Source organism: Gorilla gorilla, chromosome 20 (genome assembly GCF_029281585.2).
Source record: "Gorilla gorilla gorilla isolate KB3781 chromosome 20, NHGRI_mGorGor1-v2.1_pri, whole genome shotgun sequence".
Lineage (NCBI taxonomy): Eukaryota > Metazoa > Chordata > Mammalia > Primates > Hominidae > Gorilla > Gorilla gorilla.
Window position 1 is genome coordinate 9,710,438 of NC_073244.2, and position 22,679 is coordinate 9,733,116.

General features: G+C 56.0%; 1 protein-coding gene across 3 annotated transcripts; it reads left to right on the forward strand.

Moving 5' to 3' along the window:
* The first annotated feature begins 2,635 nt into the window (after positions 1 to 2,635).
* NMRK2 (nicotinamide riboside kinase 2) lies at positions 2,636 to 11,486 on the forward strand. 3 transcript variants are annotated; one of them, XM_055371293.2, is made up of 7 exons: positions 2,640 to 2,907; positions 5,784 to 5,874; positions 6,449 to 6,497; positions 7,671 to 7,827; positions 8,973 to 9,044; positions 10,136 to 10,242; positions 11,152 to 11,486. In XM_055371293.2, exons 1-7 carry the CDS (start codon positions 2,882 to 2,884, stop codon positions 11,340 to 11,342), a joined length of 693 nt encoding a protein of 230 aa, XP_055227268.1. In that variant the 5' UTR covers positions 2,640 to 2,881; the 3' UTR covers positions 11,343 to 11,486. The 3 variants fall into 3 exon arrangements, with proteins under 3 accessions (XP_055227271.1, XP_055227270.1, XP_055227268.1); XM_055371296.2 differs by lacking the exon at positions 10,136 to 10,242 and having other exon boundaries at positions 2,636 to 2,907; XM_055371295.2 differs by lacking the exon at positions 8,973 to 9,044 and having other exon boundaries at positions 2,638 to 2,907.
* Positions 11,487 to 22,679: the final 11,193 nt, after the last annotated feature.

The following is a 22,679-nucleotide window of genomic DNA, read 5'->3' on the forward strand; positions in this document are numbered from 1 at the left end:
TCGTGATCCGCCCACCTCGGCCTCCCAAAGTGCTGGGATTACAGGCGTGAGCCACCGTACCATACCCGGCCTAAAATTAACCATTTTTAAGAGTACATTCTGCGGTACTCAGTACCTTCACAATGTTTTGCAAATACCACCTCTATCAAATTCCAGAACATTCCATTACCCCAAAAGTAAATCTGTCCCCAGCAGCCACAGTCATCCCCACCCACCTCCCCCAACCCCTGGCACCCACGCCTCCCCTTCTGTCCTCGTGGATTGACGTGTCCTGGGCATTTCATGTAAATGGGATCACTGCACCGTGGGGCAGTGAGGTCGCTAATCAATACCCTGGGACCTGGGACTGCTTGGGGACTGGCAGGCATTTGTAGCCCCTGTGGCTTCTCCCTCTCCTTCCCGCCGGGGTGGGCTGGCACAGGGAGGCCTCCCAGAGGTGCCCTGCCAGGGCCTTTATCTGGGCATGTCACTGTCACCTGAGGCCCTGGGCCACGTGCCCCACCAAGAGGCTGCCAGGATATTCTTGCCACCGAAACTGGGCCAGAGGTGAAGCCCAGGAGCCGGGCTTTCCTGGGTGCCTGCTTGAGCACCTGGAGGAGCTCTGGCCACAGACACAGCCACCCCGCTGCACTGCCACAGATCCTGTGGCTGACTGCTTTTCTGAGCTTTCCTCATGAATACCCCAAGATTTCCAGTCCGTTTTGCAAAAGCTCTTGAAGTCCAGGGTCACAATTCTGTTAACAGGACTCATAAAGTACATCATTGGTCAGGTGTGGTGGCTTAAGCCTGTAATCCCAGTACTTTGGGAGGCCAAGGAGGAAGGATCACTTGAGGCCAGGAGTTAGAGACCCGCCTAGGCAATGTAACAAGACCTCATCTCTTAAAAATTCTCTCTCTCTTTGGTGTATTGATCTCTTACTGCATACAGACATACAAACTTGGCCGTCCTATCACCCCACCTTCCTAGTCACTTCCTATCCTCTGATCACCCCCCTGCTCCTGGCCTATAATTTCCCACTTTTCCTTGTATTGGTGGAAAGGGAGAAGATTGAATTCAATCTCCCTCCCATACTACAAAACCCCATGGTAGTAGTCCCCCACCCCCCTCAACAAAGTCAGCCTTACTGTTTTAAGAAGCATCAGAAAAATTATTTTCTGGCGGGGAGAGGCGTCACATGCCTGTAATCCTAGCACTTTGGGAGGCCGAGTTGCAGGAATCATCACCTGAGGCCAGGAGTTCAAGACCAACCTGGGCAACATAGCAAGACCCCATCTCTACAAAAAATTAAAAAGTTAGGTGTGGTGGTGCGAACCTGTAGTCTCAGCTGCTCGGGAGGCTGAAGCAGAAAGATCGCTCCAGTCTGAGAAGCTGAGGCTACAGTGAGCCATGACCACATCACCACACTCCAGCCTGGGCCACGGAGCGAGACCCTGTCTCAAAAAATTCAAAAATATAGGCTGGGCATGGTGGCTTACACCTGTAATCCCAGCACTTTGGGAGGCCTGAGGCAGGCAGATCACCTGAGGTCAGGAGTTGGAGACCAGCCTGGCCAACATGGTGAAACCCCGTCTCTACTAAAAATACAAAAATTATCTGGGCGTGTTGGTGCTCGCCTGTAATCTCAGCTATTGGGGAGGTTGAGGCAGGAGAATTGCTTGAACCTGGAAGGCAGAGGTTACAGTGAGCCGAGATGGTACCACTGCACTCCAGCCTGGGTGACAGAGCAAAACTCTGTTTCAAATTTATTTTTTTATTTTTATTTTTTTGAGACGGAGTCTCGCTCTGTCGCCCAGGTTGGAGTGCAGTGGCACAATCTCAGCTCACTGCAACCTCTACCTGCCAGGTTCAAACAATTCTCCTGCCTCAGCCTCCCAAGTAGCTGGGACTATAGGCGTGTGCCACCATGCCCAGCTAATTTTTTTTGTATTTTTAGTAGAGACGGGGTTTCACCATGCTGGCCAGGCTGGTCTCGAACTCCTGACCTCGCGATCCGCCCGCCTCGGCCTCCCAAAGTGCTGGGATTACAGGCGTGAGCCACTGCGCCCGGCTCCATCTCAAATTAAAAAAAAAAAATTAAAACATTTCATAAGAGAACACTTTTTCCCTTTACCAGTAGAAGAGAGGAGCAACAGAGTGTCATTCTTCCCCATTACCCCCTCCCCGCCCCGCCGGCCCCCAGTCAAATGACTCCACCCACAAGGCAGGCACGGGATGAATGGTCCCTGGTGTCACGCTGAGATCCTGTGGCTGGGCCCCCGGTCACCTGGGCAAGGCTATCTTGTGATTCACTGCTAAGGATCTTAAGCCCACCTTGGCCCTGACCTCGTTGGAAAAGGAAGCTCCCCGCAGGGTCCCGGCTTCTAGGGCTGCTGTGCGGGCGGGGGTGGGTGAGTTCGCTTCCTTGACGCCACCAGAACCAGTCTTAATGTCAGGGTCAGGCCACAGGACACAGAGAGCGGGATATTTTTAGGGAGGGAAAAGTGTGGGGCTGCTGATCTGAGCTCTCTGGCCAGGAGGAGGGAAGGGGGTGGGGGTGGAGAGGAGGGAGGAGGGGGTAAGAAGGGGAGGAGAGGGGAGGAGGGAGTGGAGAGAGGGCAGGGAGGTGGGAGGAGGGAAGAGGCAGCCCCCTGCCCGGCCAGCTCGTGACTAATTTAGGCAAAAGGCAGCCTGGAGCTATTTCCATTCGGCGGCGGGAACAGGTGCCGGCGCCTCCGCCCCACCCCCAGGGGCCGCCTCCCCCGGGGCGGCCTCCAGGCTGCCGAGACCTATAAAGGCGCCAGGTTTTCTCAATGAAGCCGGGACGCACTCCGGAGCGCACTGCGTGGTCGCACCCTACCCGGGCTGCCTTGGAAGTCGTCCCCGCCGCCCCTCCGCACCGGCATGAAGCTCATCGTGGGCATCGGAGGGTGAGCGCCGGGGGACCTGGTGGGCGGCCCTGCGGGGCAAAGCCCCCTGTGCGCGCAGAGGGGGAGGCCCGGGAATGAATGGAGGGATGCCTGGCGCCTGAGGTCACCTACACGCCGCCCGAGGTCAGAGTGCAGGGAGGATTTTCTGCCCTGGGGGTCTCGGTGTCCCCAGTGGGGAGGGGGGCTGGAAACTGAGCCCAGTGTTTCATTTTTTTAATGGAAATGATTCCCGCCACCTTCCAATTATACTCAGCATAAAAAAAAAAATAGACCAGACACGGTGGCTCAGGCCTGGAATCCTGGCACTTTGGGAGGTGGAGGCGGGTGGATCACCTGAGGTCAGGAATTTGAGACCAGCCTGGCCAACAGGGTGAAACCCCGTCTCTACTAAAAATACAAAAATTAGCCGGGCACGGTGGTGCATACCTGTAATCCCAGCTACTGGAGAGGCTGAGGTGGGAGAATCGCTTGAATCCGGGAGATGGAGGTTGCAGTGAGCGCGATCATGCCACTTCACTCCAGCCTGGGCGACAGAGTGAGGCTGCGTCTCAAAAAAAAATCGGTAGGGACAGAAAATTAACTAAAGCTCCAGTGAACCCTCCTCCCGCCTCGTGGCTGTCCTGGCTAAATCGGGGACTGACACGTGGGCAGGTGGGACGGGGTCCCCAAAATGTCATTCCACATGACTGTGCCTTTGGAGCCTCTCTCAGGCGACCTCAGGCTAGAGGAGATTCAAACTCTCTGTAACCAGCACGGCTGGCTTTGTGGCGCTCACACCCCCGCCTCAGAAGGGACGGGAGCTTCGTCTAATGCTAGCCAGACTCCCTCTTGAATTTTGTATTTTTTGTTTTTTGGTTTTTTTTTTGGGGGGGGGGTGGTGTTGTTGCCGTCGTAGTTTGAGATGGAGTCTTGCTCTGTTGCCCCAGGCTGGAGTGCAGTGGTGTGATCTCGGCTCACTGCAAGCTCCGCCTCCCGGGTTCAAGCAATTCTCCTGCCTCAGCCTCCCAAGTAGCTGGGATTACAGGCGTGAACCACATGCCTGTCTAAACTTTGTGTTTTTAGTAGAGATTTGGGGGGGGGGGGTTCACCATGTTGGCCAGGCTGGTCTCGAACTCCTGACTTCAAGTGATCCAACCGTCTCAGCCTCCCAAAGTGCTGGGATTACAGGTGTGAGCCACCGTGCCCTGCCCCTAATATTTTTCAAGTAAGAAGCCTCGAATTTTCATTTTGCACTCAGTGCTACAAATGTCACAGCCCACCCGGGGCACAAAATAACTTGGATTTATGTCAGGCACTTTCTTTTTATTTTTATTTTAAAAATTATTAATACCTGGGGGCTTACATTTTAAAAATTGGGTTTTAAATTTTATAATACAGATGGGAGTCTCACTATGTTGCCTAGACTGGTCTGAAACTCCCAGGATCAAGTAATCCTCCTGCCTCAGCCTCTCCAAATGCTGGGATTACAGGTGGGAGCCACCACACCTGACCAACATTAGGCATTTTTCTAACCTGCCTCTTCTGGATATGATATAGGGGTCCTCTTTTTCCGTCAGTCTTTTTTTTTTTTTTTTTTTTTGAGACAAAATCTTGTTCTGTCACCAAGGCTGGAGTGGAGTGGCACAATCTCAGCTCACTGCAACCTCTGACTCCTGAGTTCAAGCAATTATCTTGCCTCAGCCTCCCCAGTAGCTTGGATTACAGGCACCCACCACTACGCCCAGCTAATTTTTGTATTTTTACTAGAGACAGGGTTTCACCAGGTTGGCCAGTCTGATCGCAAACTCCTGACCTCAGGTGATCTGCCTGCCTCTGCCTCCCAAAGTGCTGAGATTACAGGCATGACCCGCCGCGACCAGCTAAAATTGTTTATATTATCTATTTATTTATTTATTTAAAGACAGGGTTTCGCTCTCACCCAGACTCAGGCGATCCTCCCATCTCAGCCTCCCAAGTAGCTAGGACCACAGGCATGCACCACCACACCTGGCTAGTTTTTAATTTTTGTTAAGATGGGGTCTTACTATGTTGCCCAGGCTAGTCCTGAGCTCAAGCGATCCGCCTGCTTCGGCCTCCCAAAGTGCTGGGATTACAGGCATGAGCCACCGTGCATGGCCGGTGCTGTTTTATTTTTTTTTAAGCCCTGCTAAGACTAAATCAGTTTCCTTATCTGTAAAGATAGGTGGGCCGGGCTCACACCTGTAATCCCAGCACTTTGGGAGGCCAAGGCAGGCGGATCACCAGAGGTTAGGAGTTTGAGACCAGCTTGGCCAACATGGCAAAACCCCATCTCTACTAAAAACACAAAAATTAGCTGGGTGTGGTGGCGCATGCCTGTAATCCCAGCTACTTGGGAGGCTGAGGCAAAAGAATTGCTTGAACCTGGGAGGCAGAGATTACAGTGAGCCAAGATTGCGCCATTGTACTCGAACCTGGGAGGCAGAGATTACAGTGAGCCAAGATTGCGCCATTGTACTCCAGCCTGGGCAACAGAGTGAAACTCCGTCTCGGGAAAAAAAAAAAAGAAAGAAACCCTGTCTCTACTAAAAATACAAGAATTAGACAGGCGTGGTGGCGTGTGCCTGTAGTCCCAGCTACTCAGGAGGCTGAGGCAGGAGAATTTCTTGAACCCGGGAGGTAGAGCTTGCAGTGAGCTGAGATCGCGCCACTGCACTCCAGTCTGGGCAGCAGAGCAAGACTTGGTCTCAAAAAAAAAAGAAAAAGAACCAGAAAAACCCTGGGAGCTGATTTGCAGGAAGACCCTGAGACATGGACAGGCCCCGAAGAGCCCAGGCTGCACCTCAGGCCCCCTTCTGAGCGCCCTGACCTTCTGGCGGGGGAGCCCAGGCAGTCTCATGCAAACACTGTCTCCCCAGCATGACCAATGGCGGCAAGACCACGCTGACCAACAGCCTGCTCAGAGCCCTGCCCAACTGCTGCGTGATCCATCAGGATGACTTCTTCAAGGTGCCCGCCCTTGCCCGGGGAGGTGGAGCTGGGAGGGGATGCAGGGTGGGCAGCCGGGCCCGGCCAGCCCTGCCCTCCACTGCCCAGTGCCCGTGTGGGCTGGGCACTGGCTCCGCTCCCTGCCTGACCCCTCCCGGGGTCTCTGGGATAAACTGGGCCAGGAAAGTGAGGGACGGGTGTCGTGTTCCCATTTCCTGAGCAACTATTTCATACCCAGCCCATTCTCACTGGACATCCCTACAGTGGGGACCCCAATTAGACGGATGGGAAAGCCACCATTCCTCCACAGGGCCAGCCAGCTGTGGCTTTCTGGGCGAATACCCTTTATTCCTCTCCATCTCCCCTTTCCCATCTGCAAAATGGACTCTGAGCCCAGCTCACTGTGTGGGTGTGGGTGGGGGTGAGGGCTAATGAGATGATTGATGGTCTGGGGAAAATCTGAGGTTCAGGCAGAGCCCCCACCCCTCAGGGACCTCAGCAGCTCCAGCAAGGGACCCCCTAAGACTCCATCACCCAGGGCGGGGGTGAGGCAGGACCGGGCACTGAGCCCGAGGTTCAGGCTCCTCTGTTTCAGCCCCAAGACCAAATAGCAGTTGGGGAAGACGGCTTCAAACAGTGGGACGGTAAGGACAAGCATCACCTCCAAGCCCCACTGTCCCCCAGGGTCCGCCCTCCTGCAATGCCCGCTTCCCGTCCACTATTCCCCCGGGGTCCACCCTCCTGCAATACCCGCTTCCCGTCCACTATTCCCCCGGGGTCCACCCTCCTGCAATACCCGCTCCCCCTCCACTCTCCCCTGGGGTCCGCCCTCCTGCAATGCCCGCTCCCCCTCCACTGTCCCCCCGGGGTCCGCCCTCCTGCAATACCCGCTCCCCGTCCACTATTCCCCCGGGGTCCACCCTCCTGCAATACCCGCTCCCCCTCCACTCTCCCTTGGGGTCCGCCCTCCTGCAATGCCCGCTCCCCCTCCACTGTCCCCCCGGGGTCCGCCCTCCTGCAATACCCGCTTCCCGTCCACTATTCCCCCGGGGTCCACCCTCCTGCAATACCCGCTCCCCGTCCACTATTCCCCCAGGGTCCGCCCTCCTGCAATACCCGTTCCCCCTCCACTGTCCCCCGGGGTCCGCCCTCCTGCAATGCCCGCTCCCCCTCCACTGTCCCCCGGGGTCCACCCTCCTGCAATACCCGCTCCCCGTCCACTGTCCCCCCAGGGTCCGCCCTCCTGCAATACCCGCTCCCCGTCCACTGTCCCCCCAGGGTCCGCCCTCCTGCAATACCCGCTCCCCGTCCACCGTCCCCCGGGGTCCACCTTCCTGCAATACCCGCTCCCCGTCCACCGTCCCCCAGGGTCCGCCCTCCTGCAATACCCGCTCCCCCTCCACTGTCCCCCGGGGTCCGCCCTCCTGCAATACCCACTCCCCCTCCACTATTCCCCCGGGGTCCACCCTCCTGCAATACCCGCTTCCCGTCCACTGTCCCCCCGGGGTCCGCCCTCCTGCAATACCCGCTCCCCGTCCACTGTCCCCCCAGGGTCCACCCTCCTGCAATACCCGCTCCCCCTCCACTCTCCCCTGGGGTCCGCCCTCCTGCAATGCCCGCTCCCCGTCCACTGTCCCCCCAGGGTCCACCCTCCTGCAATACCCGCTCCCCGTCCACTGTCCCCCCAGGGTCCAACCTCCTGCAATGCCCACTCCCCATCCACTATTCCCCCGGGGTCCGCCTTCCTGCAATACCCGCTCCCCGTCCACTATCCCCTGGGGTCTGCCCTCCTGCAATGCCTGCTCCCCTTTCCCCAGTGCTGGAGTCTCTGGACATGGAGGCCATGCTGGACACCGTGCAGGCCTGGCTGAGCAGCCCGCAGAAGTTTGCCCGTGCCCACGGGGTCAGCGTCCAGCCAGAGGCCTCGGACACCCACATCCTCCTCCTGGAAGGCTTCCTGCTCTACAGCTACAAGTAAACATCTGCAGGCTCTGGCCCCAGGCATGGCCCTCTCTGGGCGGGTATAGCCATCTCTTGTTTGGTTGGGGGTTTTTTTGTTTTTTTTTTTTTGAGACAGAGTTTTGCTCTTGTTGCCCAGGCTGGAGTGCAGTGATGAGATCCTGACTCACTGCAACCTCTGCCTCCCAGTCCAAATAATTTTCCTGCCTCAGCCTCCCAAGTAGCTGGGATTACAGGCCTGCGCCATCACACCCGGCTAATTTTTGTATTTTTAGTAGAGACTGGGTTTCACCCTATTGGACCAGGATGTTCTCAAACTCCTGACCTCAAGCCATCCCCCCGCCTCGGCCTCCCAAAGTGCTGGGATTACAGGCGTGAGCCACCACGCCTGGCTCACATCTCCATTTTAATAGTCAGGAGACCCAGGAGCAGAGCCACCACGGGAAGTCAGGAGTTGGGGGCAGAGCTGGGATCAATCCAAGTCTGGAGCCAGGTGTGGTGGCTCACCAGCACTTTGGGAGGCCAAGATGGATGGATCACCTGAGGTCAGGAGTTCGAGACCAGCCTGGCCAACATGGCGAAACCCTGTCTCTACTAAAAATACAAAAAATTAGCCAGGTGTGGTGGCGTGTGCCTGTAATCCCAGCTACTCAGGAGGCTGAGGCAAGAAAATCGCTTGAACCCGGGAAGTGGAGGTTGCAGTAAGCCGAGATCGCAGTAAGCCGAGATCGCACCACTGCACTCCAGCCTGGGCAACAGAGAGAGACTCCATCTCAAAAAAAAATTAAAACTAAAAACTCAAGTCTGGGACAAACAGCCACCCTTCTTGGGGAAACTGAGTCTTTCTTCTGGAACCTCAGACTTCTCGGGCAGACCAGTAACCTAGGCTGCGCCCTCTGGCTTCACTGTGTGGCCCTGAGCAAGACATTCTGTCTCTCTGTGCCCGTCCAAGTTGGAGAAGAAGCATGATTCAATTTTGTGGGGGGCTGCTGCAGGGATGTTGGCCAATTCAGCTTCCCTCCCTGACCCCTAAACTCACTGGCCCAGACCACCCCATGTGCTCGCCACCCTCTGAAAGCCAAGGCTGGGGGGTTGGATATTTTGACTGCGGTTGAAGGAAAGCTCACAGGTGCTGACCGTGTCTCCCCCACTCCGCCCAGGCCCCTGGTGGACTTGTACAGCCGCCGGTACTTCCTGACCGTCCCGTATGAAGAGTGCAAGTGGAGGAGAAGGTGCACTTGGTGTCTGGGGTGCGGTGGGCTCCCGAGGGCCCTGTCCTGAATTACCAGGTGGAACCAGCGGTAACCTAGAAAATGCCACTGGGGGCCGGGCGCAGTGTCTCTGGGCTGTAATCTCAGCACTTCTGGAGGCTGAGGCGGGTGGATCACCTGAGGTCAGGAGTTCGAGACCAGCCTGGCCAACATGGTGAAACCCCATCTCTACTAAAAATACAAAAATTAGCCAGGCGTAGTGGTGCGCACCTGTAATCCCAGCTAATTGGGAGGCTGAGGCAGGAGAATCGCTTGAACCTGGGAGGCGGAGCTGAGACTGGGACACTGCACTTCAGACTGGGTGACAGAGGGAGACTGTCTCAAAAAAAAAAAAAAAAAAAAGGCGGCCAGGCGCGGTGGCTCACGCCTGTAATCCCAGAACTTTGGGAGGCTTGGGTGGATCACCTGAAGTCAGGAGTTCGAGACCAGCCTGGCCAACATGGTGAAGCCCCATCTCTACCAAAAAATACAAAAATTAGGGAGGCGGAGATGGGCGGATCACCTGAGGTCAGGAGTTTGAGACCAGCCTGGCCAACATGGTGAAACCTATCTCTACTAAAAATTAAAAAATTAGCCAGGCATGGTGGTGGGCTCCTGTAATCCCAGCTACTCAGGAGGCTGAGGCAAGAGAATGGCTTGAACCCGGGAGGTGGAGGTTGCAGTGAGCCAAGATCAGGCTACTATACTCCAACCTGGGCAACAGAGCGAGATTCCATCTCAAAAAAAAAAAAAAGAGAGAAAACGCCACTGGACACGGGCCACAACCCAATGTCACAGGCACTGGCCACTTAGCTGGCTGGAGCTCTGTACCAGGTGCCCAGAGCCGGAGGCCTGGATAGCACGGCCCACCTCAACCCTGTCCAGGGCATCTCCCAGACCTACAGGGTGAACGTGCCGGAGGTTGGAGCCTCCAGCCCAGGGCTTCTGACCGAGGGTCCCCTTGCTCAGAGGTTCTGTCCCTGACTATGACAGCTTTCAGGCCCCCCACCGGGGGTATATTCTTGGCATCACCCTTCTGTGCTCTAAGCCATCCTTGCCTTCTCCCTCTGCAGTACCCGCAACTACACAGTTCCTGATCCCCCCGGCCTCTTCGATGGCCACGTGTGGCCCATGTACCAGAAGTATAGGCAGGAGATGGAGGCCAATGGTGTGGAAGTGGGTAAGCCCCTGAGCATGACCAGGCCTTGCCCCGGGCGGGCGGGGGGGACCCTGGGCCCAGCCCCTCTCCATCTTTTTTTTTTTTTTTTTTTTTCAAGACAGAGTCTCACTCTGTCACCCAGGCTGGAGTGCAGTGGCACGATCTTGGCTCACTGTAACCTCTGCCTCCCAGGTTCAAGCCATTCTCGTGCCTCAGCCTCCCAAGTAGCTGGGATTACAGGCGTAAGCCACCACACCCGGCCCCTAATTTGTGTATTATTAATAGAGACAGGGTTTCACCATGTTGGCCAGGCTGGTCTCGAACTCCTGACCTTAGGTGATCTGCCCTCCTTGGTCTCCCAACATGCTGGGATTACAGGCATGAGCCACTGCAGCTGGCCACCATTCTGAATGCCCTTCAGTACTCCCCACTCAGGACCTTTGGAAACCTGGACATTCCTCCGTGAGCCTCGCCCCCAGTCCTTCTTGCTATTTTTGTTGTTGTTGTTTAGATGGAGTCTTGCTCTGTCGCCCAGGCTGGAGTGAAATGGCGCGATCTTGGCTCACAGCCATCTCCGCCTCCCGGGTTCAACCCTTTCCCCTGCCTCAGCCTCCTGAATAGCTGGGATTACAGGCGTGCGTCACCACGCCCATCTAATTTTTGTATTTTTAGTAGAGACGGGGATTCACCATGTTGGCCAGGCTGGTCTCGAACTCCTGACCTCGTGATCCGCCTGCCTCGGCCTCCCAAAGTGCTAGGATTACAGGTGTGAGCCACCGCGCCCGGCCCCCTCTTGCTGTTGGTCCAGGAAACTGACTCCAGCAGCCCGACTCTGCAGATCTCCTTGCTCCTGACCCAGCCGTCCACTCCTCCCCCTGTGCTCTGGCCCCCTTCCTCCCGGCAGCCCTGACGCAGCCTTTCTGATTTCAGTCTACCTGGACGGCATGAAGTCCCGAGAGGAGCTCTTCCGTGAAGTCCTGGAAGACATTCAGAACTCGCTGCTGAACCGCTCCCAGGAATCAGCCCCCTCCCCGGCTCGCCCAGCCAGGCCGCAGGGACCCGGACGCGGATGCGGCCACAGAACGGCCAGGCCTGCAGCGTCCCAGCCGGACAGCATGTGAGCGTTTCCCTATGGGGGTGTCTGTACATAGGAGAGTGGAGGCCTCACTCCCAGTTGGGCGTCCCGGAGCTCAGGGACTGAGCCCCAAGACGCCTCTATAACCTCGCTGCAGCTTCAATAGTAAACTGGGTCCTGTTTTTTTTAACTGTTGGTGTCTACCGTGTTCTGTTTAAGATCCGTCAGGCCAGGTGCAGTGGCTCATGCCTGTAATCCCAGCAGTTTGGGAGGCCGAGGAGGGTGGATTGCCTGAGGTCAGGAGTTCAAGACCAGCCAGGCCAAGATGGCGAAACCCTGTCTCTACTAAAAATACAAAAATTAGCCAGGCATGGTGGTGCATGCCTGTAATCCCAGCCACTTGGGAGGCCGAGGCAGGAGAATCGCTTGAACCCGGGAGGCAGAGGTTGCAGTGAGCCGAGATCGCACCACTGCACTCCAGCCTGGGTGACAGAGCGAGATCCGTCTCAAAAAAAAAAAAAATTAAAAATTAGCTGGGCATGGTGGTACACCTATGTAGCCTCAGCTACACAGGAGGTTGAGACAGAAGGATTGCTTCAGCCCAAGAGGTTGAGGCTGCAGTGAGCTATGATCAGGCCACTGCACTCCAGCCTGGGTGACAAAGCGATAACCTGTCTCAAAAAAAATTTTTTTCCCAATGCCTATAAATAAAGTTTTATTGGCACCCAGCCCCTGCCATTGGTACGTGTCAGCCCTGTGGCTGCTTTAGTACTACAATACCATGTTGAGTCACCCTGACAGAGAAGGTCTGTCTGCAAAGCCAAAAATATTTACTATTCGCCCCTCTGTGCACAATGTGTGCTGAACGGTGTGCTGTATGCCAGGTCGAGTCCAGGGCCACAGGGAGGGTCTGAGGTCTGCGTGCTGGAGGGGAAGCAGGAGTGGATATGCAATGGGAGGATGACGTGGAAGAGGTGGCTTGCCAAGGCTTGTCCTTCCCCGTAAGCACAGAGTGTGGTAAGGATGATCTGCCGGTCACTGTGCCCAAAATAGTCCAGGACAGGACAGAGACATGAGGGAGGTGGTTCCAGGACAGCAGAAGCCCTGCCTGGCAGCCCAGATACCTTGGGCATTATTGTTTTAAAAAAAAAAAAGAAAGGTTCATGCCTGTAATCCCAGCACTTTGGGAGGTTGAGAGGGGAGGATCACTTAAGCCCCGGAGTTCCAGTCCAGCCTGGGCAACATAGTGAGACCCCCATCTCTACAAAAAATGATAAGATATTAGCAAGGCGTGGTAGCCCATGCCTGTAATCCCAGCACTTTGGGAGGCCAAGGCAGGTGGATTGCTTGAGCCCAGGAGTTTGAAACCAGCCTGGGCAACACAGTGAGACCCCGTTTCTGTTTTTATTTTTCTGTATTTATTTTTACTTAGTTATTTATTTTTGAGATGGAGTCTCGCTGTGTCGCCCAGGCTGGAGTGCAGTGGCGTGATCTCGGCTCACGGCAATCTCCACCTCCCAGGTTCAAGCAATTCTCCTGCCTCAGCCTCCCAAGTAGCTGGGATCACAGGCATGCACCACCACGCCCAGCTAATTTTTGTATGTTTAGTAAAGACGGGGTTTCGCCATGTTGGCCAGGCTGGTCTCGAACTCCTGACTTCAGGTGATCCACCCGCCTAGGCCCCCCCAAAGTGCTGGGATTACAGACGTGAAACACCATGCCCGGCTGTGAGACCCCGTTTCTACAAAAAATTAGCCAGGCATGATGACACATGTCTGTAGTCTCAGCTACTCGGGAGGCTGAGGTGGGAGGATCCCTTGAGCCCAGAAAGTTGAGGCTGCAATGAGTTATGACTGCATAACTGCACTCCAGGCTGGGCGACAGAGCAAGACCCTATCTCAAAAAAAAAAAAAAAAAAAACCAAGAAGGGGAACAGTAGCCACAGGGTAACCAACCAAAAAACGGAAGATGATGAGGGTTGGCCAGGATGTGGAGAGAGCAAAACCCTTATGCTCTGCGGTGGGAAATGGAACACAGTGAGCCTGATGAGAAACAGTCTGGCCGTTTCTCAGAATTAAACATGGAATTACCATAGGGCCTAGCAGTCCTGCTCCTGGGCAAGGCCCCAAGGAATTCACAGCAGGGACTCAAAGAGATCCTTGCACAGCCATGTTCACGGGAGCACAACCCACAACAGCCAAAAGGTAGAGGCAACCCAAGGGACCACAGACGGATGAATGAATGAACACAGTGTACTCCATCCATCCATGAATATTACTCAGCCATGAAAAGGAAGGGAATCTGGACACAGGGCACAACAGGATGATCCTTGAAGATGTCACGCTCCGTGAAATAAGCCAAGGCCGGGCATGGTGACTCACCCTTGTAATCCCAACACTTTGGGAAGCGGAGAGGGGTGGATCACCTGCGGTCAGGAGCTCAAGACCAGCCTGGTCAACATGGCAAAACCCCGTCTCTACTAAAAATACAAAAATTAGCTGGGTATGGCGGTGGCGTGCCTGTAGTCCCAGCTACTTGAGAGGCTAAGGCAGGAGAATCACTTGAACCCGGGAAGTAAAGGTTGCAGTGAGCCAAGATTGCGCCATTGCACTCCAGTCTGGGCAACAGAACAAGACTCCATCTCAAAAAAAAAAAAAAAAAAGGGAAGGGAGGGAGGAAGGAAGCTGGGCGTAGTCGCTCACACCTGTGAATCCCAGCACTTTGGGAGGCTGAGACTGGAGGAGCCAAGGAGTTTGAGATCAGCCTGGACAACATAGCAAGACCCTGTCTCTACTTTAAAAAAAAAAATACTGGGGGGCCAGAGCAGTGGCTCACGCCTATAATCCCAGCACTTTGAGAAGCCAAGGCAGGAGGATCGCTTGAGCCCAGGAGTCTGAGACCAGACTAGGCAACATAGTGAGACCCTGTTTCTTTTTTTAATTTAAAACGTTATTCTTGGCCGGGCACAGTGGCTCATGCCTGTAATCTCAGCTCTTTGGGAGACCGAGGCACCCAGATCACTTGAGGTTAGGAGTTCGAGACCAACCTGGCCAACAATGGTGAAACCCCGTCTCTGCTAAAAATACAAAAATTAGCTGGGTGTGGTGGTGCACACCTGTAATCCCAGCTATTTGGGAGGCTGAGACAGGAGAATCACTTGAACCCAGGAGGCGGAGATTGCAGTGAGCCAAGATTGCACCACTGCTCTCCAGCTGGGGTGACAGAGGGAGATTCCATCTCAAAAAAATAAATTTAAATTTAAAAAGTAAAATAAAATATTTTTAATTAAAACAACTTTTTTGGCCAGGCGCAGTGGCTCACTCCTGTAATCCCAGGACTTTGGGAGGCTGAGGCAGGCGGATCATGAGGTCAGGAGTTTGAGACCAGCCCGGCCAACATGGTGAAACCCCATCTCTACTAAAAATACAAAAATTAGCCGGGCATGGTGGCACACGCCTGTAATCCTAGCTACTTCGGAGGCTAAAGCAGGAGACTAGCTTGAGCCAGGGAGGCAGAGGTTGCAGTGAGCTGAGATCACGCCACTGCACTCCATCCTGGGCGACAGAGCAAGACTCTGTCTTGGGGGAAAAAAAAATAATGATTAAGATGGCAAATTTTGCTTTGTGTGTTTTGCTAAAAGTTAAAAAAATAGGAACAGGAGCACTAGGGTAGCTAGCTCATCCCAATTTGCCCAGAACGTTCCTGGTGTTAGCACTCAAAGTCCTGTGTTCCCAGGAGAAACAGGAGGATGAGTCACCCTTATGGGAGCCAATCAGCTTGAGAAGTCAGATTATTCCATGACCCATTCTTATAGGGCTCAGAGAGGGAAAGAAACTTGCCCAAGGTCACCCAGCAGAGCTATTTGAACTCAGGTCTGTTGAATGCCAACCCCCTGACCTTCTCCAGCCCCATGTGGCCTTCCGTCTTCACACTCGCCTGCTGGGAAGACCCCCTCTCCCCTCCCAGAGCCATCTAAGGGGCCCAGAGAATCCCACCCCAACACTGCCCGAGTACAGCTGGATTCTGGGTGCAGTGATGGTGTCGGTTAACCTCTGCCTGTCTCGCGGCCCCTGCCCTCCACAAACAGAACCAGTGACTCATTCTCCCCAAATGCACAGCAGATGTACCTGTAATTTGTCCCCCTAGGAGTACCCGTCCGTCAGCGACAGGGACAGGGCACCCCGAGACCAGGCAGCCCTGGGTGCAGGTGGGCAGCTCCAGGACCCAGCCTGCTTGGCCCAAACCCAGGCAGGCTCTGCCACTTCCTGGCCCGCTGTCCCCAGGCAGGTAAAACGCCATCTCTGTGCCTCAGTTCCCTCCCTCGTGTGCTCAGCGTAGCACCAGGCGCTTGGAGTTATCACAGCTGCTGGGTTGATGGCTGGTGTCGCTATGCACCACAGTGACAAACCGAGGCAGGCCCCGACCCACAGGCCAGCCCGATGGGCACAGTGAGCGGGATCCACCTGCCAGGTGTCTAGCAGGGCTTGGAATTCTCCCCAGCACCCCGAGGGAGATGCGTGCAACTGACTCCTTTTTGCAGATGGGGAAACTGAGGCTCGGGAAGTGGATTTGCTTGCCCAAGACCACACATGAAAGGTGGAATCAGGACCAGGTGAGGTGGCTCACACCTGTAATCCCAGCACTTTGTGGGGCCGAGGCGGGCGGATCACCTGAGGCCAGGAGTTCGAGACCATCCTGGCCAACATGGTGAAACCCCGTCTCTACTAAAAACACAAAAATTCCCCAGGTATGGTGGTGCATGCCTGTAATCCCAGCTACTCGGGAGGCTGAGGCAGGAGAATCGCTTGAACCTGGGAGGAGGCGGAGGTTGCAGCGAGCCGAGATCTCTCCATTGCACTCCAGCCTGGGCACCATGAGCGAAACTCCATCTCAAAAAAAAAAAAAAAAAAAAGAAGAAAAAGGAAAAAAGGGGAATCAGGACACGAGTCCAGGTGGCCGAGCCTGGGAACCTGAGCCAGGTCCACTGTCCCGTGCCTGGGCCCAGTGTCAGGGTACCGTCACCTCGGGAATCCTCGTTCCCCCAGAGGAGACCCCTCCTGCTCCTGTGTGGGACCCCCCTCCATCACCTCCAACTTCCTGGAATCCCCTCAGGGTCCCGCCAGTCCCCCAGGGCTTTCTGGTCCCCTCAGCGGAGGCCCTAGTCCCCAGCAACCACCCCCTTGGCTGGATGCTTCTGAAGTCCCTCATTCTCCTCCTGCACTCACAATGGGGGCCACAGACACCCCCCCACACAAGCTTGTGTTCTTTCTCTCTCTTTTCTTCCTTCCTTCCTCTCTTTTCTTTCTCTCTCTCTCTCTCTCTTTCTTTCTTTCTTTCTTGACAGAGTCTTACTCTGTTGACCAGGCTGGAGTACAGTAGCACAATCTCGGCTCCCTGCCTGCAACCGCCGCCTCCTGGGTTCAAGTGATTCTCGTGCCTCAGCCTCCCGAGTAGCTGGGATCACAGGCGTGCACCACCACGCCCGGCTAATTTTTGTATTTTTTAGTAGAGATGGGGGTTTCACCATGTTGGCCAGGCTGGTCTCAAACTCCTGACCTCAGGTAATCCTCCCGCCTCGGCCTCCCAAAGTGCTGGGATTACAGGCATGAGCCACCCCGCCCGGCCTGTGTTTACTTTACAAGTCCCACTTATTTTATTGATTTTTAACTAAATTCCTCTGAAGAGGAACCTTTCTGACACGACATGAGGAAACCTGGATTTTCTGATACATGTTAAACCACAGAGCTGCTTGGTGGCTCATGCATGGAATCCCAGCACTTTGGGAGGTCGAAGCCGGAGGATCACTTGAGCCCAGAAGTTCAAGACCAGCCTGGGCAACATAGCAAGACCCTGTCTCTACAAAAAATATTAAAAATTAGCTGGGCTTTGGGGTGCGTGCCTATGGTCCCAGCTACTGGGGAAGCTGAGGTGTGAGGACTTTTTTTTTTTTTTTTTTTTTTGAGACGGAATCTCGCTCTGTCGCCCAGGCTGGAGTGCAGTGGCGCGATCTCTGCTCACTGCAAGCTCCGCCTCCCGGGTTCACGCCATTCTGCTGCCTCAGCCTCCCGAGTAGCTGGGACTACAGGCGCCCGCCACAACGCCCGGCTAATTTTTTGTATTTTTAGTAGAGACGGGGTTTCACCGTGTTAGTCAGGATGGTCTCGATCTCCTGACCTCGTGATCCACCCGCCTTGGCCTCTCAAAGTGCTGGGATTACAGGCGTGCACCACCGTGCCCAGCTGGTGTGAGGATTTCTTGAGCCCAGGACGTGGAAGCTGCAGTGAGCTATGATCACGCCACTGCACTCCCGCCTGGACAACAGAGCAAGACCCTGTCTCAAAAACAATGCAAAAAGCCACAGAATTCGTATCATTTAAAATCATCCTTGCCTTCACCTTCCTGAAATGCTCCCGGCCAAGAGCAATCTCAGGCCAATAGTTCTCACCTGGGGGTGATTCTGCCCCCGCCAACCAGAAGACACTGGACGATGTCTGGAGACATTTGTGGTCCTCACGCCTTGGGAAGGGGTGAGCGGAAGCCAGGGATGCTGCTCGACCCCTGCAGTGCCCAGGACAGCCCCACCCCAGAGAACAGTCCAACCCCAAATATACACAGTGTCCCAGGGAAGAAACTTCTTCTAAGGGCAGAGAATGGGCTCCAGTCCTACCCTGGGCCGGGCATGGTGGCTCACACCTGTCATCCCAGCACTTTGGGAGGCTGAGGCGGGCAGATCACTTGCGGTCAGGAGTTCGAGACCAGCCTGGCCAACATGGTGAAACCCCATCTCTACTAAAAATACAAAAATTAGCCGGGCATGGTGGTGCACACCTGTAATCCCAGCCACTCAGGAGGCTGAGGCAGGAGAATTGCTTGAACCTGGGAGGCAGAGGTTGCGGTGAGCCGAGATCACACCACTGCACTCCAGCCTGGGCGACAGAGCCAGACTGTCTCAAAAACAAACAAACAAAAATCCTGCCCCGCTCCCTTGAGGTACCTATCGTGGGCCCAGGAAGGGACTGAGAGTCCAGGGCAGGCACCAACCATCACACAGAGGCCCCCATGTCGTCGCGTGGCTGACACTTCTCTGGGCCAAGTCATTCCTGGAGCTTGAGGAACTTGGCAGAGGGTAGCCTGGCTCTGCTGAAAGTCCCCTGCCTGGGGGCCTCCCTCCTTGACCCTTGCAGGACCCCAGGTGACAGGCAGCCCATGGAGTCTGTGGAGGGCAGAGGACCTCGTTGGAAGCAGGCCTTCCGAGCTCCCGTGCGAGGGCGGGATTCTTGTGCCCACGGTGGGGTCCTTGGTTCGCAGCTTCTGAGGCCTTTCCCTGTGAGGGGTTGGGGAGGGGTGTCTCAGGGTTCCCGGGGCCTGGGGCAGACAGGCAGGACCCCGCTGTGCCCCTGGCTCAGTGGCTTCTCCAGCTGGGAAGGCAATCTTTGGGGGGTTTTTTTGAGGCAGGGTCTCACTCTGTCACCCAGGCTGGAGTGCAGAGGCACCCTCATCGCTCACTGCAGCCTCAACCTCTTGAGCTCAAGCAATCCTCCTGCTTCAGCCTCCCAAGTAGCTGGGACTACAGGGCGTGCCACCGTGCCCAGCTAATTTTTTTATTTTATGTAGAGACGGGATCTGTTTCCCAGGCCGGTCTCGAACTCCTGGGCTCAAGGAAGCCTCCCAACTCAGCCTTCCAAAGTGCTGCGATTATAGGCGTGAACCACCTGGGTCATCAGGAAGCCAGTCTGCAGCCCCCTCCCTGCCTGGGAGGCACTGGAGGGTGTGTGCGCAGACAGATGGACAGTCCCTTCCATGGAGAACCTGAACTCCCTGCCCTGCCCTGCCCGCTCCCCTGGGACCGCCCAGCCCTGGGACTCTGCCCTCAGGCCCTTCCCCAGAAGTCCTGCCGGCCATGGGAAGAGAGAGGCTGAGACCCACCCAGATGGAAGCAGAGAGGCCCTGGGAGGTGGGGGGATGAGGCTTTAGTGCCGGCCTCCCCCCAACTCTATTTCAGGCACCCCCACCCCACCCCCAACCATCTGCCACTCACATCAAGTAGTAGTCAGCCGGCCCCTTAATCAGCAGTTACTCCGCTGGCGCCGCCCCCCGCCCCCCACCCCAGGGCCCTACCAGGGCCAAAGCTGTCACCTCCAAGGCCACCGAGCTTGGGCGCCCGGGACTCCCTGCTGCCAGGGCCTTAAGGGGGTGTCCTTGGGGCCAGCTGTGGGCCCAGCTAGGGCCTGGGGGAGAAGCAGGCTGAAGAGGCCAGACAGGATCCACCCTGCACATTCTGGGGGAGCTGCAGGCTCCCGAGAAATGGCCTTGTCTCCTCTCTGCCCCCGTTAAGCTTCTGCAGCATTCAACGAGGTCGAGAAACCACTGAGCTTCAGGGAGAATGAGGGCCCAGCCCCCTCCAAGGTAGGGGAAGGGGTGCAAGGTGGGGGTCCGGCGGCTCTCCAAGCAGGGAACCCGTGAGGTGCAGTCAATCCAAACAGGGCTCATTGAGGACACGGCCTGTAAGTTCTCCCCTAAAGGGACCTTCAAACTATGAAACCCCAGAGAGGGGCGGGAGACCCCAGGACAGCCAGGGGTGGGGGTGGGGAGGGGGCCGGAGGGAGGGAGCCCCCAACTCCGTCCTCGCCATTCACCTCCCCCCACTGAGGGAGCCACGGCTGTGGCCACATCATCGCAAGACACACATGCATTGTTGGGGTCACCCGGCCTGCGGCGGGATCCCCAGCTCTGTCCCCTTAGATAAGGAGAAGCAGTGAGCAGGCCCAGCCCCCAAACAGCTCAGCCGCTGCCTCCTCCTCCTCTTCCTCCTCCTCCCCACAGCCATCTTCCCTGCTCCTTAGGCAGGGCTGGGCCTGGGCTGTCCTGGAGGCCACCGAACCGCCTGGGACAAGTAGGTACCACCCCGGATCTGTGCTTCGGACGTCCTTTGAGGGGGGATCTCATTTCACCACTGTTCTGTGTCTGACTTCCGGCCGCCGAGCGGGGGCCCGTGTTCTGCACAAGGCTGACCAGGGGGACGGGGGGGGGAGAGATGGTTTTGGTACTTACTTTTCTTTTTGTCTCACAACAGGGGGGTTAAGGTTCTCAGGGGCTGAAGGAGCCGCTTGGGGCTGGCAGGCCTGGCTTTATAGCGGCTGTCACCCCGGACCTGGGCAAAGGCACCGTGGTTATTAATAGTGACCGCAGTTTCATGCCCGTGTATGGTCAAGGCCACGGCAGCTGCGGGCTCTGCTGGACTCAGGCCTCCTCCCAACACCTGCTCCGGGCCCTGACCTGGAGGCGCCGGGCAGCGCTCGCCCCACCCAACGCGACTTGGCAATGACTAAGTCTGAGACCCTAGAATCAAACAAGACTCATACTTGGGGGCCCTCCAGAGGGTGCCAGGCCCCGCTGCACCCCTTCCTTCCGCCCTCACCACCATCTTGGGAGGCAGATGGAATCGCTGTCCCCTGGGGAGGGGGAAATGGCAGAGAGGCAGCACCGTTTACCAGGAGCGCAGCCAGGATGTGCTTCAACCCAGGACACATTTTGCAGACGGTGTGTAACTAAATCCAAGCTGCGGCGCAAGGCCTCAAATGCGTGTTCTGCGTCCTGTGCTGCCTTTGCTCAGCCTGGGGAAACCGGGAGGGCCCCGATGGCCTCCTCTGCTCCTGCAGGTGTGTCCCCTAGGCAAAGAGCCCTCCATCCTCAGAGGGGGCTGGGCCGGGTCCTGCTTCTCCTTGAGTCACTTCTGTCCCCTGCTAGCCCTGGAACTCTTCTGCTTTCCTCTTCTCCCCTTCTCCTCTTCTCCTCTCTCCTCTTTTCTTTTTTTTTTTGAGACAGAGTCTCACTCTATTGCCCAGGCTGGAGTGCAGCAGCACAACCGCGGCTCACTGCAACCTCTGCCTCCCCGGTTCAGAACGATTCTCCTACCTCAGCCTCCTGAGTAGCTGGGACTTCAGGTGCCCACCACCACGCCTGGCTAATTTTTTGTATTTTTAGTAGAGACGGGATTTCACCGTTAGCCAGGTCGGTCTCAATCTCCTGACCTCGTGATCCACCCGCCTCGGCCTCCCAATGTTCTCGGATTGCAGGCATGAGCCACCGCACCCGGTCTCTTTCTTTTTTTTCAGACGGAGTCTCGCTCTGTCGCCCAGGCTAGAGTGCAGTGGTGCAACCTCAGCTCACTACAACCTCTGCCTCCTGGGTTCAAGTGATTCTCCTGCCTCAGCCTCTGGAGTAGCTGGGATTACAGGCACACGCCACCACACCTGGCTAATTTTTTGTATTTTTATTAGAGACAAGAGTTTCACCATGTTGTTCAGGCTGGTCTCGAACTTCTGACCTCAGGTGATCCACCCGCCTCGGCCTCCCAAAGTGCCGGTTCTGTTCTTTTTTTTTTTTTTGAGACAGAGTTTTGCTCTTGTTGCCCAGGCTATAGTGCAGTGGTGCGATCACAGCTCACCACAACCTCCACTTCCCGGGTTCAAGCGATTCTCCTGCCTCAGCCTCCCGAATAGCTGGGGTTACAGGCATGCACCACCACGCCCAGCTCAATTTTTTATTTTTACTAGAGACAAGGTTTCTCCATGTTGGTCAGGCTGGTCTCAAACTCCCGACCTCCGGTGATCCGCCCACCTCGGCCTCCCAAAGTGCTGGGATTACAGGCATGAGGCACTGTGCCCGGCCTTCTTTTTTCTTTTTCTTCCACCCTTCCCTTGCCCTCTCCTCCCCTCTCTTCCCCTCGCCTCCCCTCTTTTCTTTTTCTCTTCTCTTTTTTTCTTTTCTTTTTTCTGACAGGGTCTCACTCTGTCACCCAGGCTGCAGTGCAGTGATATAATCACAGCTCACTGCAGCCTTGACCGCCTGGGCTCAAGTGATCCTCCCGCCTCAGCTTCCTGAGTAGCTGGGATTGCAGGCATGAGCCACCACACCCAGCTAATGTTCTAATTTTTTGTAGACACAGGGTCTCCCCAGGTTGCCCAGTGTGGCCTGCAACTCTCGGGCCCAAGCAATCCTCCCGCCTCAGCCTCCCACAGTGCTGAGATGACAGGCGTGAGCCACCGCACCCGGCCTGAAATTTTCTCACCAAGCCGATCACCTCTTCTCTGGGGAAGCGGAGGCCCCCTCACCCTCTCATTACTGCAAAGCCTGCCTCCCACAGTCCCTGGCTGTGTGCTGTGTTCCCGAGCGCAGCCCAGAGTTGGGGGGGACCCTGCGTGGTGTGGGGTGTTCCCTCCCCCACGACGTCTATCTTATCTGTCCAGCACCTGAGGTCCTGTGTTCAACCAGCCCCATGACCTTTCTCTGATGCCCCAGGGTTGAGTCACAGCCAAGCTATGGCCTGAACCCAGCTTGCCTTGTCCTGGAGGTTGCGCCTGGCCCAGCAGCTGCAGGGGGG